Source organism: Halichoerus grypus, chromosome X (genome assembly GCF_964656455.1).
Source record: "Halichoerus grypus chromosome X, mHalGry1.hap1.1, whole genome shotgun sequence".
Lineage (NCBI taxonomy): Eukaryota > Metazoa > Chordata > Mammalia > Carnivora > Phocidae > Halichoerus > Halichoerus grypus.
In genome coordinates this window covers 130,952,953-130,971,539 of record NC_135727.1, presented here as the reverse complement: position 1 = coordinate 130,971,539, position 18,587 = coordinate 130,952,953, and the positions used below count along the sequence as shown (strand labels likewise).

The 18,587-nt window shown below is 47.8% G+C and overlaps 1 protein-coding gene across 1 annotated transcript in view; it reads right to left on the bottom strand.

Annotated features, from left to right (window-relative positions):
* Positions 1 to 18,587, bottom strand: part of DHRSX (dehydrogenase/reductase X-linked) — a 148,833-nt gene that overhangs the window by 16,140 nt on the left and 114,106 nt on the right. Inside the window, exons 5-6 of the mRNA XM_078064186.1 lie at positions 11,390 to 11,597; positions 1,083 to 1,290 (exon numbers count right to left, since the gene is read on the bottom strand). Of these exons, the coding sequence (XP_077920312.1) occupies positions 1,083 to 1,290; positions 11,390 to 11,597 (416 nt within the window). The remainder of the gene's footprint in view (positions 1 to 1,082; positions 1,291 to 11,389; positions 11,598 to 18,587) is intronic.

The following is an 18,587-nucleotide window of genomic DNA, read 5'->3' as shown; positions in this document are numbered from 1 at the left end:
TGTGTGTACAAGGGCGTTTTGGGCAGCCTGTGTCTTACACAGAGATGGGCTGGACGTTAATTTTTGTTATGGTTATTGCATTTATGGGGGGAAAGGGACAACAATCTGCATTGTCGCAAAAAGGAAGCTGGATACAGAAACGGAGATGCCCACATGATCATCCCTGGCCCTCACTCCACCTGGGGGAACACGGATTGGGAAGGATGAAGGTCAAATCAGAAGCACCAGGGAGCTCCAACGGGTGGGATTCGGGGTGGCTTGTAACGCCTCGTTTCCACGTTGTGTGGAAGACAAACTATCTGCGTGGGGGCAGGTGCACGTCAGGGACCCTCTGTGTCTCTGCAGGATGTACTTGCTGGCCTTGGCCCCACGTGTCACCTGCTCATGCGCTTCTCCCACAATGGGAGTGTCTCGTCTTTGAGCAAAACCTCTGCCATCACCCCGTGGGACGCCCGGGACATCTGGGAGGACCACACGAGTCCTGCAAGGAGCCTTTTGTGCGGCTCCGTGTTGGCAAACTAGCGGCAGCCTGCGTCCTCCTGGTAGGGATGCTGAGGGATGCAGTCAGACCAGGCTCCTTATAGACACAGCTGTGCAAAGCACGTCCAAATCCCCGAACCAGGGGGAAAGCAGAGCCAAAAACACACACGCTCTCACTTTGGGAGGCTGAGGGCAAGACGGTGCCCTTCCCACGCCCTTGCAGAAAGCAAAGGTCGCCGGGATTCGAGAAGCAGAACCCAGGCAACGGGTCTTCCTTGAAGGAACTGCATTCTGCAATCAACCACACTTTGATTCAGAAACACGTGCGTGACGTGGGAATCTCTGGGAGTGGCACAGAGCTGAGCCCTGTCCTCGGTCCCCAAGTCTACTTTCTCCTTCGCAGAAAAAAACACCAACAAATGCTCGAATACACACACGGGGAGGCCAGGCTACTGGCTTCCGACATCAGCGACCGGGACGCCGGGATGCTCACGCTTCGGACTGCTGGCCCAACGGCGTATTAAGTGGCCTCGAGGTGGCCGCCTGCCCGTGGGGCCGGGGACCTCAGAAGCGGGCACAGCCGAGCAGCGCGGGAGGCTTACCTTGAAAAACCACCAGCCGAAGAGCTTCTTGATGAGACGCGTGCCCCAGAAGACGTGTTTGTAGAGGTCCGTGTTGACCACCCCAGGGTCGACCACGTTGGCGGTCACGGGGCTCCCCTGGGCGGCCAGCAGCCTCTGCATGTGGTACGTGAACAGGACAAGGGCCAGCTTGCTTTGGGCGTAGGCGCCGTGCGGAGAGTAGCAGCGGCTGTGGAAGCAAAGACGGACATGCGTCAGACACCGATGCTTTCCTCACCTGTCCGGTCCCTCACCTGCATGGTCCCTACCTGCCCGGGGCCCTACCTGTCTGGGTCCCTCACCTGCTGGGGTCCTGCACCTGCCCGGGTCCCTACCCACCCGGGTCCTTCACCTGCCCGGGTCCCTACCCACCCGGGTCCTTCACCTGCCCGGGTCCCTCACCTGCCAGGGTCCTTCACCTGTCCAGGTCCCTCACCTGCAAGGTTCCTACCTGACCGGATTCCTACCTGTCTGGGTCCCTCACCTGCCGGGGTCCTGCACCTGCCCCAGTCCTTCACCTTCCCGGGTCCCTCACCTGCAGGGTCCCTCACCTGCATGGGTCCCTTGCCTGCCCAGATCCCTATCTGTCCGGGTCTCTACCTGCCGAGGTCCCTACCTACCTGGGTCCTTCACCTGCCCGGGTCTCTACCTCCTGGGTCCCTCACCTGCCTGGGTGTCTACCTGCTGAGGTCCCTACCTGCCTGGGTTCCTACCTGCCTGGGTTCCTACCTGTCTGGGTCCAGCACCCGCCCGGGTCCCTGACCTGCCCGGGTCTCTACTTGCCTGGGTCCCTACCTACCTGGGTCTCTACCTGCCCAGGTCCCTCACCTGCCCGGGTTTCTACCTGCGGAGGTCCCTACCTACCTGGGTCTCTACCTGCCGAGGTCCCTACCTGCCCAGGCCGCTCAGCTGCAGGGTCCCTCACCTGTAGGGTTCCTCACCTGCCCAGGTTGCTCACCTGTCCAGGTCCCTTATCTGCCTAGGTCCCTACCTGCCCGGGTCCCTCAGCTGCAGGGTCCCTCACATGTAGGGTCCCCCACCTGCAGGGTTCCTCACCTGCCCAGGTCCCTCACCTGTAGGGTTCCTCAACTGCCCAGGTCGCTCACCTGTCCAGGTCCCTTATCTGCCTGGGTCCCTACCTGCCCGGGTCCCTCACCTGCAGTGTCCATGGCCTCCCACCTGCTGTCTGCCCCTGGGGTATCCTGAGGTTTGATGTCCACTCCCCGTGCACATGAGGGTTTTTGTAGTTTGCACGACAACCACGGGGCTTCATCGCCCGGGTGTTGTGCGGGCCCCTGACACGATGCGCAGAAAAGGAACGGAACGTCAACCATTTCAGCGGTTGTAAGGATGGGGCGATTCTCCCCGCCCACCTTTAACATGAAGATGAAAACAGCGCCCAGAGCCCCGCTCGGAAAGCTTGGGAGAAGTAGGACCTGCCTGCAGGTGACTTTTAGTTTCTATTCGTTTTTCAACAGGGAAGCATGTAGTTAAGTTTCACCGTAACTACACAGACACGCACATTTGTGTCTACGTAAATGTGTCAACATTGCGATCCTCATAGCTTCATAAAGTGCTAGGATCGTCATCATAGTGTTTTTAAATAGAATTTATGTTTTTAGAGCAGTTTTAGGTTCACGAGGCCGTTAACAGGCAGGTGCAGATTTCCCGTGCACCCCTCCCTGCCTCTCCCCCCATCGTCAGCATCCCCACCAGACGGTGCATTTGGTGCACGTGATAAGCCCGCGGCCACACAACATCACCACCCAGATGCATAGCTTAATGTGCATTAGAGTTTATTCTTGGGGGTGCACATTCTATGGATTTGGGCAAACGTACAATCACATGTATGCACCACTATGGTGTCATACAGAGTAGTTTCACTGCCCTAAAAACACTCCATGCCCCACCTGCTCATCCCTCCCTCCCCCAACCCCTGGCGACACCCATCTTTGTACTGTCTTTATCTATCCACCTGCTGAAGGACAGCTCGGTTGCCTCCAAGTTTCGGCAATCAGGAATCACGCTGCTAGAAACATCCGTGGGCAGGTTTCCGTGTGGGCGCGTTTGCAGCTCCTCTGGGTGAACCGCGAGGAGCGTGATTTCGGAACCGCATGATGAGGGCGTGTGTGGTTCTGTAAGAAACCGCCCAACTGTCCTCCCAAGTGACCGAGCCATTTTGCATTCCCGCCGGGGGCGGAGGAGAGCTCCTGTCTCTTCCCGCGCTTGCCCACCAGCACGCGGTGCTGCCGGCGTCCCAGATTTCGGCCACTCACAGGCATGCCGTAGGGTCTCCCTGTTGTTTTAATTTGCGAGTTCTCCGACGACCTAGGATGTGCAAGATCTTTTCGTAAGTTGATGGTGAGATTTTTCTGATCCACTGCGTGACGGACGCACGGGTGCTTGGCTGTCCACACGTGACCAGCACATCACCGCCCTCAGGGACTCGGTCCTGCCTCCTGCCATTCCCCGGGAAGCAGGTTTTTCTCCCCAGAAACTTGACCTCACAGTGTGGCCTTCGTGCATCCCCCTGTCATGGGAGCCCATGTGCAAAACCCAAGGTTTGCCCACAGGGAGTCCACCCAATTTTTGCTGCAAAACGGACCCCTGGTTCCTCTGTCTTAGGGGACCGGTGCAGGGGGGCAGGTCAGCAACTGTCACCGGATGAACTTGTCAAGGAGCATTGCCCCAAAGAATTCTAAACACGGCTTTTTTTTTTTTGGAGGGAGGGATTCAGAGAAAAATATAGGGCAGTTCAGAGTCCAAACTCCCTCCCTGACGCAAGACAAGCCGCAACCCTCCAATTATTGTCAAGAGATTTGTTTTTTGGCAAATTTCTCCTGTCTGCTTCCCGTAGGGGAGGGGAGAAGGCTCCAGGAAATGGGGAGTGACTAAGTGCAGGGAATTCAATGCCCAGTTTCATCTTGGCTTCGGGCCATGGGGACGCCAGCCTTGAATGCCACATTCTCAGCATTGCTTGGTTCGGGCCCTTAATGGGTGAGAAACATCAATATGCCCATTTCCCCAGCGTAAACCGATGCGGTCTATGACTGTGGTTTTATAGGGTAGCACGGAGAAGGAAGAACCAAAGATCATTAGAAATACTAAATGGAGAAAAAGTGAATATGTTTCTCTACGGGAGGGAGGAAAAAAGTCCAAGAAGGAGGGGGATTTCAGGAGAGGTTCCCCTGGCGGATTTACAGATAAAGAAACATCCACAGCAGAAATGGGAAGAAATCAGAGCAAATCAACAGGAGGACGTGATCCCCCCACTGAGGTTTTCTAAATAAAACCCCAAGGACTAGAAAGGCACTTGGCATGGAAAACAATGAAGACATTGAAAGTTAACAGATAAAAGGGAGCAGAAACACAGAATCAAATTACTATTCTCACTGCGTGAGGATAAATGAACTAATTTAGGAAATGGCTGCGTGGCTCGGTACTACACGGAATTTTTACTTCATTGCTTTTGTAGTAAGGGGTGTCAGAAAGTAGAACCCAAAGCCATAAACATAGATCTTTATTTTCAATAAATAAAAAACCTAATGGCATAATGACTTAAAGAATAATTTGAAGGTCGATCTGAAACAAAAGTTAGAGACGGTAATGTGGTAGCCTTTTAGAGGGGCAGAAAAACTTTTCTCCTATACTTTTGTGTTCTGTCCCTGAGGGCTGCAAATTAAACTGAGAACTGCCACGTTTACAGAGGGAAATCATGCCAATTTTATTTTTAACTTTACATGTATGGCGGTCTTCATAGAAAAGAAGTAAAAACCCCAAAGACACCATTAGACTTGGGTTTATATACTATTTAACAATGCTTCGTAAATGGGGGAGGGGTGAGGAGACAAAGGAAAGGGGGTTTGGGCTTCCAGAGGTGGTAAATTGTGAAAATGTTAATATATATACATATATATATATTTTAGTATATGTGTATATATACATACATTATATATATTATTAGTACATGTATATATATTAGTATATTAGTATATATATTAGTATATGTATATGTATTAGTATTAGTATTATAGATATTAGTATATGTATATATTAGTATATATTAGTATATTAGTATATGTATATATATATTAGTATATATGTAAATATATACTAACTTTAGTACTTTTTGTGACTTTCTTGGAAGTTCTGCTTTTAATCAGATCTGGCAAGACCAGCATACACCTGTCTACACCACATCCATCAATATACTTTCTATGTTGTTTCACGGGTTATTTAACGACTCCCACACCAGCAGTCAGTCCTCCTTCTCAGCAGAGCTGCCCTATACTGCAACATCAATATCTCATAGAACTATTATCATCCCCCTCCGTCCTAGAAAACCACGGACCTTCTGTATTAATTTAACTGTTGCAGAAGGAGCGGGTTTCCTGAAGTCCCCCCACTATGCAGAAATTGTGCAAAGGACCATGGGATTTATCAGACAATATCTTGAGCCATTGAAAAACATAATCTATTGAGTTTTCTTATTTCAACAAAACACACATGTCCCTGAATTTGCATATCGTTCATGGTATTTGCAGCCCACGTTTTCAGCTCATCGTATACAACTTAATTCTCTCCTTGCAGTTGGAGATCGTGAAGTGCCAGCCGACGCTGAGAGTTTATTACAAGGAAGGAGGTCTTCGTTAATTATGTTGATGGATGCTGTGCCCTGTGTGAGTCACCGCTCAATGCCTACCATGCTGGCCTTGCGGACAGCTTCCTTTTATACGGATCCGCAGGGAGTATTAGCCGTCATGATCTGTCCACTGGCCTCCGATAAATGCGTGTGCAGAAGACAGCACAACCAAGGGTGTCATGCTCGCGTCATATTAATCAGCTGCATTATGTCCCTTCTGGGTCATTAATGCATAAGTGCATGACCAACAATGATGGAACGTCTGCCTGCTACCGTGAACCTGGGTGCTCACTGGGTCCGATAACGAGCAGCCTCTCCAGGAGCAGGGATGAACGGCACCTGCTGGTAGGCAAATAATCTCTCATCTCCAGATACAAGCTTTCCCGTGGTGAGACGGACACATGTTGCATTGCCCTGACCCCTGGTTTTCCACGTTTCATATTCCAGAGGACTATGGAAATATACAGTGGCCAGGAAGGGCTCAGGAAATAGCGTGAGCAAAGAAGGGGCTCTGTGTCTCCGCAAAAACAGCCCAGGACGTTGGCGACCACTGCAAATTCCACCCCCATGCAAACGTCTGGTGCGGTTGTTGATAGAACAATTGCGGGCACATCCGTGATCTGTGATGCATCCCAGAACACCGCGTAAATCCTTGAAAGCTTCGGGGAAAACCTGAATCAGCACACGGGAGTTTATTCATAGCATGGGGTTTCACAAACAGTGATGTAAGAGGCCGTGAATATGTGCTTACAAATGGATGGATGGATTAGCTCCCCCCGAAGTTAAAAAAGTTTGGGAAACTCAAACCGAAATAGGTATTTTCCCCGGGATGCACACACATGCTTGTAACATCTCAAGGATTATTGCTCCAAAGTGAGGTCAGCCTGGAAGAAACAGTTCCGAAGAGATTAAGGATCCGTCACCTTGGGAACAATGCATAGGGATCCTTATGGATTGAATTGTGTCCCCCACAAGAAAGATGTGTTGGAGTCCTACCCCAGGATCGCAGAATACGACCTTGCATGGAAATAGGGTTTTTAGAGGGGCAACTGAGTTAACGTGAGGTCTTTAGAATGGGGCTCTAACCCTATATGACTGGTGAACTTATAAAAAAAGGAATTTGGGCACTGAAGGGCATGTGCAGAGGGAAGATCACGTGCAGGTGCACAGGGGGAAGATGGTCCTGTGAGGATGGAGTCAGAGCTGGGGGTATGCATGTGTAAAAATTTGCTGGCCATCACCAGGACTCCGGAGAGGAGCCTGGAACAGATTCTCTGCCAGAGCCTCAGGAAGGCACCAGCCGGGCCCTGCCTGGATCTCAGAGGTCCAGCCTCCAGAACTGGCAGAGAATAAAACTCCTGCGGTTCTAAGCCACGCAGTCTCTGGTCCTTTGTTACGGCCGCCCCAGGACACCCACACAATGAGCACAAGCTGTTGCATGAAATCAAAGTTGCTTGGTATGCAGCCCGAAAATGTGCACTTTCCAGAGGATGTTAATTTGTTCCATCTTCGCAAGAAGAGGGGAAGCGAATATAGAACAAGCAAATCTTCCACCTTGAATGTGAGCCGCTAAGGAGCAAGCTTGTTTGTTTTTTAAGATTTTATTTATTTGAGAGAGAGAGAGCACAAGCAGGGGGGAACTGCAGGCAAAGGGAGAGGGAGAAGCAGGGATCCTGGGATCATGACCTGAGCCGAAGGCAGACGCTTAACGGACTGAGCCACCCAGGCGCCCCAAGAAGCAAGTGTTTTGCGGGGAGAGGAACCCATGGGGAGGATCTTTGTGGACAAGGCCCCACGATACATGGACACCCACTCATCAGTTTTACCCAGAGGAGCATCTTCATTAGTGACACCTGGAGTAGCCATTTCTTGTTCCAGGAGGTTCTGCTACCCTTGCACCTGGAAGCACCCTCGTCTGTCCTGAGGACGGGAACCAGGACAGGGGCACTCGCCTGCTTTGGGGCTGAGGAGGGCAGACAGCATGGCGCCATGTCCTTCCTCACCCAGGGCATCCTAGTACACAGCCACGTGTTTTAGGAGGTGAGGCTCATAAGATAATCAGAGCATGAATTGTCCTCAGCAGAGATGCAATGGGCTTCCCCAGGAGCAGTCACCCTCAGGGCATGATCAAAGCTGGGGTGGCTCAGACAAGACCCATCGAGGACCTCTTTGGTCCCAGGCGGCCGATGGCTGCAGAAGGCTGAGCACCCGGACAAGCCGGGGTGCAGGGCAGGTAGCGGGTAGAGCCGAGTGCGCTACGGTGCCCAACGGCTTGGGCAGACACCAGCCTAGACATTGCTGGGAAGGTATTTTCTTAGATGGGACTAACGCTGAAATCAGAAGATTTGGAGCAAAGCAGGTCACACTCCATAATGTGGGTGGGCCTTGTCTAATCAGTTGAAGGCCCGAAGAGGAAAGAGAGAGTTCTCCTCCAAAGAAGAAGGAATTTGGCCTCAAGAGTGTAGCCTGGAAATTCTGCCCAAATTATCAGTTTTTTGGCTCAAGATGGGAACACTGACTCTTAGTTGCATCTCTAGCCTGCTGGTCTACATTGCAGATTTTGGATTTGGCAATCCCTCCAATCTGTGAGCCAATTCCTTAAAGCAAATCAACCCATCTCTCTGTCTCTCATACATACATATAAAATACCTATAAATATTTACATATATGTTTTTAACTTAAATGATACTTTTACCCTCCTCCTGCAAAATGAAACTCCTTTTTTGACAAAGCTATCCATTTCTTCATGAGTCAATTTCAGCGATTACAAACAATTTTCAAGAGACTCTGCCCATCTTTTCCTTTGGGGAAGTATTCTAGTGGAGGAATGTTCTGGCACAGCCTACCTGAGCACACAAACCTTCTCATGGGTAACAGCCCACTTGGATTCTGGAACGCTTTATAATATTGTGATTTAAGCCTTTACAAGAACATGAATTTCCAGCAAATCAGTCTTGGCAATTATCACTAATCACCAGCGATGTTTACATCAGGTGGAAGTCGAGGACCAAGTCTTTTCATGCAGCAAAGCAGAGTGTTTAAGCCCAAGTGGTTCTCAAATTTTAACGTGCATCAGAATCTCCTAGAGTGCTTATTAGAAGTCTGACTGCCCGGCTCCCCACCCCCAGGGTTTGGACTGAGCAGGTCTGGGGTGCGGTCTCAGCATCTGCATTTCTAGTAACTTTTCAGGGGATGCTGATGCTGCTGGCCTGGGGACCACACTCCAAAAACTGGCACCCTGAGTGATCTCATTCTCTTTTATTTTAATTTTTTAAGATTTATTTATTTTAGAGAGAGTGAGAGAGCAGGGCGGGAGGGGTAGAGAGAGAGGGGCAAGCAGACCCCCGCTGAGTGCAGAACCCAATGCAGGACTCGATCCCACGACCCTGAAGTCCTGACCTGAGCTGAAATCAAGACTTGGACGCGTAACTGACTGAGCCAGCCAGGCGCCCCTCACTATCTTTTAATAAACATTTAGCAAAGAAAGTGATGCAGCTCAGTGCCTGTTATTTGATTTTTTGTATACAAAGCTGCAAGGACATTCATACACACACTCACACACATGCACACACATTCGTGCACAAAGCACGGAGGACTGCACAGCCACACTCACATGCATGCACACATGCGTGCCCACATGCTCACACACGTGCACTTGCACCCTGGTGCACACACATACCTTCCCCGAGCTCCCTTAGGGCATCACAAAGGAGCAGCCCCTCAGCAGCACAGCGGTCCCCCACCCTTGTGTCTTTCCTTCACTCACTTCCTCTGTGCACAGGCTGGTCCTGCAAGGCTGCCTGGGGACACAAGCACTTGGGCAGCCCCTTCCCCAAGCCCCTCCTCATGGAGCCACCTGCCCCCAGGGGGCACAGATGCATTCCCGCCCTCTTGCTCCCAAGGGGAAATCCCAGTGAGGGTTCTCCCTGACCCCACAGCTACAAGCACAGAACCCAGCCATCCACGCAGGAGCCAGGTTGACTATCAGATGGGTGAGAACACCCTGGGAAGACCCCAGACCTGCTTTCCTGGCAGCTGGCCCCTCGCTGTGCAGGAACGCGACACCGTAAAGCACCCCCAGGGCTGCACAGCTGGACCACCTTCCTTCCATGTGTCCGCAGGCCCGGGTGCTGAGGGCGCCCACCCCAGTGCGCATCCCGGAGCTGCTCCTGGAACGCGAGCCCCGCTCGACCAAGCATCCAGGTCCTTCCAAGCACAGTTAGGGCTGCACACACACAAACATAAACACGCACCCCACTCACACTCACGGACTCTTGTATCCTTAAGGAGGAGATAGTGGGAAACACAGATAAGAATGTGGTGCCTCCCACACCAGCAGGAGTCACCCGGATGCACCACACGGAGTTAGCAGGTTGCACTTGCAATTACGAGCAAAGGAGAATGTGTCATTACTTCTGATACCCACTCCGTGCCCCACTTCTGTCTCTCCAGTTTTTCTACCAAAAAAAATAACATCACACAGCTAAGCTGCCCGAGGATACGATGCATGTGATTTGATGATGATGGTTGCTAAGTGCACTTCCTATGGTGATTATTTCAGGATACACGCAAGTAGCAAATCATCACCTTGTACACCTGACACTAACATAATATCATATTATGTAGCAATTATAACATTGTGTTACAACATATATGAGGTCACATTATATAACAATTACATTATAACATTGTAACATATACAATGTTATACTGTATAACAATTAAAACAATGAAGCATTGTAATATGTGTGCTATATAGCAATTATGTTATAACATATATGTTATATAATAATTAGAATTACAACACTATAATGTTATATACATATGGGTTATATATAACAATTATAGTTACACTATAACACGTTATATTATATAACAATTATAATTACAGTATAACATATAATGTTATATAACATATCATTATATAATTATATATAATATCATATAATTACATATAACATCATATATTATATAATTACAACACTATGTTATACATATACGTTATGTAACAATTATAGTTACATATGTATAACATGTTATGTAACAATTATAATCACATTATAATGTTATAACATATATAATGTTACATAACAATTATAATATTGAGATACAAACATAATTATTGAGCTATAGCAATTATACCTCAATAAAAAAATGCTAAAAACAAAATATGCGTTTGAGGACACAGTAACAAAGAACACGACAAAATGTTTGCACGGAGTTTTTCAATGATTCTGATAACAGAGCTGAGTCTAAATCAGTGGTTTTGTACTGTTGTGCTGGGATAGAATTTTGACTCTGAGTGATTGCCTAGTGATATTAAGGAAGATATACATATATATTTTTAAAAAAGCATATGCTTTGATTTCGTCATGTGTAAAATGAGGATAGTAGTGTTTACTTAAAAGCATGTCTGCGCTGTATTCATGGGTGGGTACAGATAAAGTGCTTAAGTGCAAAATAGTAAATAATTAGTAGCTAATAGTCATTATGATTATTCGTAAGACAGGTTTATAACAAACACTGGTCGGTGAGGTGCACCGTTTTCCTGTGATGCTGAGCACCGTGCCCCATGCGTCACCATGTCAGGCTCGCCAGGCTGACGGGCAACCTTGAGCCCCCTGGACGGTCGGCCGAGAGCACCCACCTGCCCTGAAGGTCATCCATGTTCAGCTCCCCAGTGTAATGCGTGGCCGACGAGACGGTCAGCACCCTTGCGCTGCAACCAGGAGATCCAGACTCCTTCATGGTGTCCAGGAGGAGGTTGGTGAGCAGGAAGTGCCCCAGGTAGTTCAGCCCAAAGTGCTCCTCAAATCCATCCCTGGTTTTCCTCTGAGGGACCATCATCACCCCAGCTGGAACAAAGGGGATTTCAGGGAGAGTTATGACATGAGATGGGGGAGCCGTTCCACAGATGGGCTCCAGGGACGGGGACGCATGGCCGGGCGCCAGCCAGGAAAATGGGCTCTGGTCCTCACTGCCATGTCACCTTCCTGGGCCTCAGGTTCCTGCTGCGTACACAGTGGGAAAGGTGCCAGGACATCAAGATGGCACCTGCAATGTTGCTGTCCAGCATGTAGAAGAATGTGAGAATGTCCTGAATCACCAAAAGGTGCCCCCCCGCCGGCCCCGGGAAGTTAGTTCTTCTGGACAGAACAGCTGTCTGTACAAACAAAGACTCCCTTGTTGGAGGAGCTTCCCGGACATGTTGGGACACCGATGTCCTGCGGTCCGCAGGGTGGGGCGGATGGAGCCCAGAGCCAAGTTCCCCAAACTCATGTTGCCATGGCACCCCCCCCAATTCACAGGGCATTCCAGAAATGGATTCATTCTTCAGGGTGCCCTGTGCAAAATACTGACCCAAGTATGCACACTGGCCGTCCCCGCCCCAGACCCCAGTCCAGCCCTGTTATTCCACCAACACCTTCATAAAAATCCACCAACACATTCGTATGCTCTGTGCTTGCTTCTGGCATTCTCCCGCAAGCTCAGAACAACTCTATCCCCATCAGGGCAAAGCTCAGCTAATGCCCCATCCCCACATCCCTTCCATGGATGCTGGCTCCCGGATGTGCAGGAAACATGCCTGTCCCGGATCGGTCCGTGTCCTGGAGCAACCCAGCATGCTTGCATGTGCATCTGTTGGAGTACACGTATGTACTTGTGCTTATCTACTCGTATGTGTATGGATGTAGGTGTATTTCTCATGTCTTCTGTGTGCATCTGTACATTTATTGTAGATATGTTTGCATATGTTGCAGGTGCTTATATGCATTTGCATGTATGTGCACACATAACCACACACAAACATATACAAACATACGTGCTTATATGTTTTCAGGCACATTTGTATGCACATACATATGTATTTATGCAAATATATCTGTGTGTGTTTGCAGATGAAAATGGGCTTGTATTTATGTGTGTGAGCAAAGGTATTTGAATATGCCTCAGTGTTCACAGCTTATTTGTTTGCATACGTATTTATGTGTAATGCATGCATACCAATATGGCCATTTGCACGGCACTCCTGCAAGTTTTTGTGTTGGTGCATATTTTGAATTTGCAAATGAATCTGTATTTGTGTAGGATTTGCATGCACATAGGCATACATACTTATTTGTGTGTGCATTTGTACATGCTCGTATTTCATGTGTATGCATTTCTCTGGGTATATGTATTTGCATCTATGTATCTGTCTGTATCTATGTGTCTTCCATGTGCACATATATATATTTGCATATGTACATGTGTATTTGGTGTGCATACGTAGGCATTTCTACATGTAATTCTCTGTGCTTTTCTATACATGTAGACAGTTTTCCAGCTGGATTGCAGGGTCCCTCGCTGCGCACACAGGTCACAATGCATGCCCCATCACACCTGCACTCACTCAGGATGCACTTTGTGCATTCACGACCTTACACATCCGGCCTCCACGCAGGCTTATCACTTATGGGGTGCTCAGGGCAAAGGAAATGTCTGATCCAGGTAAACACCTCCCTGGTGATGTCATTTTCTTGATTATTATATTCAGCATGATGAAGCCAGATAAGCAGAATTCTGTCCATGCCTAGAGGATTACAGATTCCTAGTTGGGCGAGCCAGGCTCATCACGAACACTGGGCTTCTACGAGGCTGGTTGAGAGGGAACCCAACCTCGAGGCAGCTGTAAACGAGCCTCCACATGGTTTTGACACTTGCTTCCTCGGCAGATGGAGTCTGTGTCCCACCCTCGGATCTTGGCCACCTCATTAACTTTCTGTAATAAGTAGAATGTAGCAGCAGTGTGACAAGGCTTGGTCAGGAAAGACCCTGCGGCTCCCACCTGGTTGCTAGGAATGCTGGGGGGAACCAGTTTCATTTAAGAAGACTGGCTGGAATTTGCAACGACATGGATGGAACTAGAGGGTTTTATGCTAAGCAAAATAAGTCAATCAGAGAAAGACAAGTATCATATGATCTCACTGATATGAGGAATTTGAGAAACAGGACAGAGGATCATAAGGGAAGGGAGGGAAAAATGAAACAAGATGAAACCAGAGAGGGAGACAAACCATAAGAGACTCTTAACTCTAGGGAACAAACTGAGGGTTGCTGGAGTGGTGGGGGGTGGCTGGGTGATGGACATTGGGGAGGGTATGTGTTATGGTGAGTGCTGTGAATTGTGTAAGACTGATGAATCACAGACCTGTACCCCTGAAACAAATAATATATTATATGTTAAAAAAAAAAAAAGGTTGAAAAAAAAAGAAGGCTGGCTGGTGCCCCTGAGACCGCCATATTGGAGAGAACTCATGGGGTCATCTGGTCAACCATCCTAGCTGAGCCCAAGTGGTGGGCAGCACCAACTTCCCAGCAATGAAGCAAGCCATGTGGACATCCAGCTCCAGGTGAGCCGTCAGGTAAACAGAAGCCCGAGCTGCAACTGCACAGGACACCCAGAGCTAGAACCGCCCAAATTCCTGTGCCCCAAAACTGCAAGCAATAGAAATGTTTATTTTTGAGCCACTAGGATTGGGGGTGGTTTGGAACACAGCAGTAGCCACTGGAATATCACTGCATGCATAAATGATCAATTCCTGGAATATCACTGCATGCCTAAATTATCAATTCCTGGAATATCACTGCATGCCTAAATGATCAACTCCTGGAATACCAGTACATGCGTAAATTATCAATTCCTGGAATATCACTGCATGCATAAATTATCAATTCCTGGAATATCACTGCATGCATAAATTATCAATTCCTGGAATATCACTGCATGCCTAAATGATCAATTCCTGGAATACCAGTACATGCATAAATTATCAATTCCTGGAATATCACTGCATGCATAAATGATCAATTCCTGGAATACCAGTACATGCGTAAATTATCAATTCCTGGAATTCACTGCATGCATAAATTATCAATTCCTGGAATATCACTGCATGCATAAATTATCAATTCCTGGAATATCACTGCATGCCTAAATGATCAATTCCTGGAATACCAGTACATGCATAAATTATCAATTCCTGGAATATTACTGCATGCATAAATGATCAATTCCTGGAATACCAGTGCGTGCGTAAATTAGCAATTCCTGGAATATCACTGCATGCATAAATGATCAATTCCTGGAATACCAGTGCATGCATAAATTATCAATTCCTGCAGTATCACTGCATGCATAAATTATCAATTCCTGGACTATCACTGCATGCATAAATTATCAGTTTCTGGAGTATCACTGCATGACTAAATTATCAACTCCTGGAATACCAGTGCATACCCAATATCAATTCCTGGCATATCAGAGCATGCATAAATTATCAGTTCCTGGAGTATCACTGTGTGACTAAATTATCAATTCCTGGAATACCAGTGCATGCCTAGATTATTAATTCCTTAAATATCAGTGTATGCCCATTACCAATTCTTGGAATGTCAGTGCATGCCTAAGTGATCAATTCCTGGAACATCCTGACATGCATAAATTATTAATTCCTGGAATAGTAGTGCATGCCCATTACCAATTCCTGGAATACTACTGCATGCCTAAATTATCAATTCCTGGAATATCTCTGCATGCATGCATTGTCAAGTCCACATTAGAGAGCCCCATCTTGTGGGACAAATGACTGTCACTAAACTCAGCCTTCAAGTATCCAAATTCATTGGAAAATAGCCCATATAATGAAATAGAGGCAACTGTAGGGGATGTGGGGCTCCATAAGGATTATTCTGAATTTTGGGATATTACTCCGCAGTGAGTTCCAGTTCAATCCAGTTAGTTAAGGACAATCTGTCATAAAAGAAATAACTGTTGTGGGTTATTCCCTTCCTTGGGATGGCCTCTGAGTGCCTGGAAGTTGGTAGCAGAGAAAATGGCTAGGGGACTCTGGTCCGCCAAACCTTGGGGCAGGTGCACAGACCTTGGGTTTCACCCCCCTGGGGCTGAAGTGCTGGACTCATTAGTTTTTCCGGGGTGCAAATGGTCCACAGCCTCATCTCCTGAAGGCATACAATATCCAACTCATTCCGTTTCTATTATGGATTATCCATGGTAATGTACATGACAAGCAATGTGGGGTAACTGTTGAGCTGGGGGGAAATGCCAGCATGGATCTTCGTTGGATGCAAGTTCTGGTGACAGATCATGGCACAAACTCATTGACACAGGCTCTAAGAATTTGACAATAATGATGCTCTGGGCCAAGAGCGAGTTCAAGGTTACTCCAGAAATCATAAACAGTTTTTGGAGCACATTCTTGGCATTAACAGCATCACTGGGGAAAGTGTACTTTTAAAGAGCAGCAAGAACATCACTGCCATGCATACAGTTGGTCACCTCTTGGAAATGTCCAATCCATTCTGGGGCTCATGGAAGTGCAGTGGGGGATTCCAGCACTACAGAAGCTGCACCCAAAGCCGTCCTAATCCTAATCCTAATTCATGATTATGTCGCATACCAAGAATCTCCACGTTCCTCTCTGTTCTAAAGCAAAATGTCCCAGACACCTGCCTGTGCAGAGCATCATCGATCTCAGATGATAATACTTACTGAACATCTCACACGTGCTGAGGGAGAAATTTTAACTGCATCAATGGAACTGGATTTGTGTTTTTGAGATATTGCTGTCACATGAGTGCATCGGAGGGTTGTCCCTTCATAGTGAGCATTGCTGAGACCTCAGTATCTCCCTTTGCCTGCTGAAAAGTGGGAAAAGGAAAATTAAAATATCCGCTCATTGATCCATGTGCTGGATTGGGAAGTGGACTTGCATGCAGAACGTGTTGTTCTTTATGCAGCAAAACAATGAAACAGAAAAGGTATGTCCTAATCACGGGGGAGGAGAGAGAGTTGTGTGTCTTGCAGAAGACAGGAAAGGCAGAAAGGAGAGAGAGAAGGGGGCACTTTCTGGCTGGTGGCACGTGGCCAGATGATGGCTTCACTCCACAACATGAGGAACATTTCAGAAATGCCACCATGACTCTGGGGAATGAATGCTCCCCCTACCTTCAGAGTCACTGTCCCTGCCCAAGCTTTGAATTCTGTTGACTTAGGCATTAGTGACACTCACAGAAAACAAAAGCAAAGATGTCTGGAAGCTGGAAACCAGGGTAGTCAGGAAAGGCATACAAAAATGTGGGGATAGGGCAATAGAACATTCTGGAATGGAGCAATGAGCATTCTGATTCTGCCTGTAAAACATGAACAGGGAAGGGGTTGTCCACGTGCCTTGGAGAAGGACGCTGGGAAAATCTATAGGTCAGTGAATGCCTGTGGTTCCAGGCAAGACGGGTGGCAATGAACCCACAGGTGCATGGGTACTGGGGTTGATTGCTCAGGGGTTAGTGAACCCACAGTCACACGTGGGCCAGTCAAAATGTTGAAATCAAAGGCAAAAATACGTGTGTCCAAAGTAATTCTTCAATGTGAATCCAATGGGAAACACATTGGTAAGACCGTCGTGTGGATGGGTCCCCATGGCATGCCCAGGCTCCATATTCCCATTTCCATTCTGGAATAACTTTCTCCATGTTGTCATAAAAGGCAAACATAACGCCCACCCCACACACCATGATGATGGTAAGGATCCAATTGTTTACTGAGTATGTTTCTTAAATGGGCAACGAATCTTGACAGAAAGTACCATCCACTTGGATCTGCCATATGCATCATCGAGGACACCTGAGACCAGGTGCTTTACAACACACAACTCTTGGAAGAGCTTCTGGGTGACATGCTTCCAGGGCATCTGGATAATTGGAAAACCACTGTATTTCTCAGCCCACTTCCTAGAAGCTCATGAAGGGCATTTGGAAGAACAAAGGTGTTCAATGCAGGAGATGCAATGCACACCCACAGCCTCCAGCCTACTGTTCTGGCATCATGGTAAATCACGTCAAACGGCACTGCAAACGCCCACCACCAGAAGAACATCCAACTGCCTTCTGTTCTAGGAAAACCCATCACACAGCAGAAAACGGGGAGGGAGACACATTGGAAAACAAACAGAAGGCATCGATGAGAAGTGGTCTACACACATTCGGATCTGATAATCCATTGATTCATGCATGTGTGGTGGTGATTCACTAGCTTCCGTGTTCCTGGAAGGGAGACCAGATGATGGCAGAGCCTGTTTTGCATAGGGGACGCCAAGTGCCTAAATAGGAAAACTGCTCAGGCATCTGCCCGCCAAGAAACAGGTACCATGTTACTCCTCGCTCAAAGGCTCTGCGGTCTTCTGTGGATGCAAACTCCATCAGTATGTACCTGGCCAGGCGAGAATCGTTTACTTCTCAGGGTTATTTTATTTCTCAAGGGTTACCACTGCCATATTTATTTTTAGTAATTCTTGACGTTGGGAAATTCATCCATTAGAGGTATGGGAAGAAGTCCTACAAGGATAAAACATCAATTCCGTGCAGTTATTTCAAAACTATCTGTGATCAGGTGTGGAGATGAGAGACTGGATAAATAAAATTTTGATGTGAATAAACTATAAATACTGCACTTGCTCTGCAGGAGATATACTATTGATTCTTCTTGTGTTGGATAAATCCTCAGCTTGGATCCTGAGCTTCCAGAAAGAGGCAGTCTGGTTCTATTTTCATCACACTAGCAAATGCAAACACCATTTCCCTTCTGAAGTACTTAACATTTACAACATCTTGATCGCTCTTATCTTTAAAAAAAAAAAAAAAAAGATTTTATTTATTTGACAGAGAGAGCGAGAGAGCACAAGCCGGGGGAGCAGCAGAGGGAGAGGGAGAAGCAGGCTCCCCGCTGAGCATGGAGCCTGTTGCAGGACTTGATCCCAGGACCCTGGGATCATGACCTGAGCTGAAGG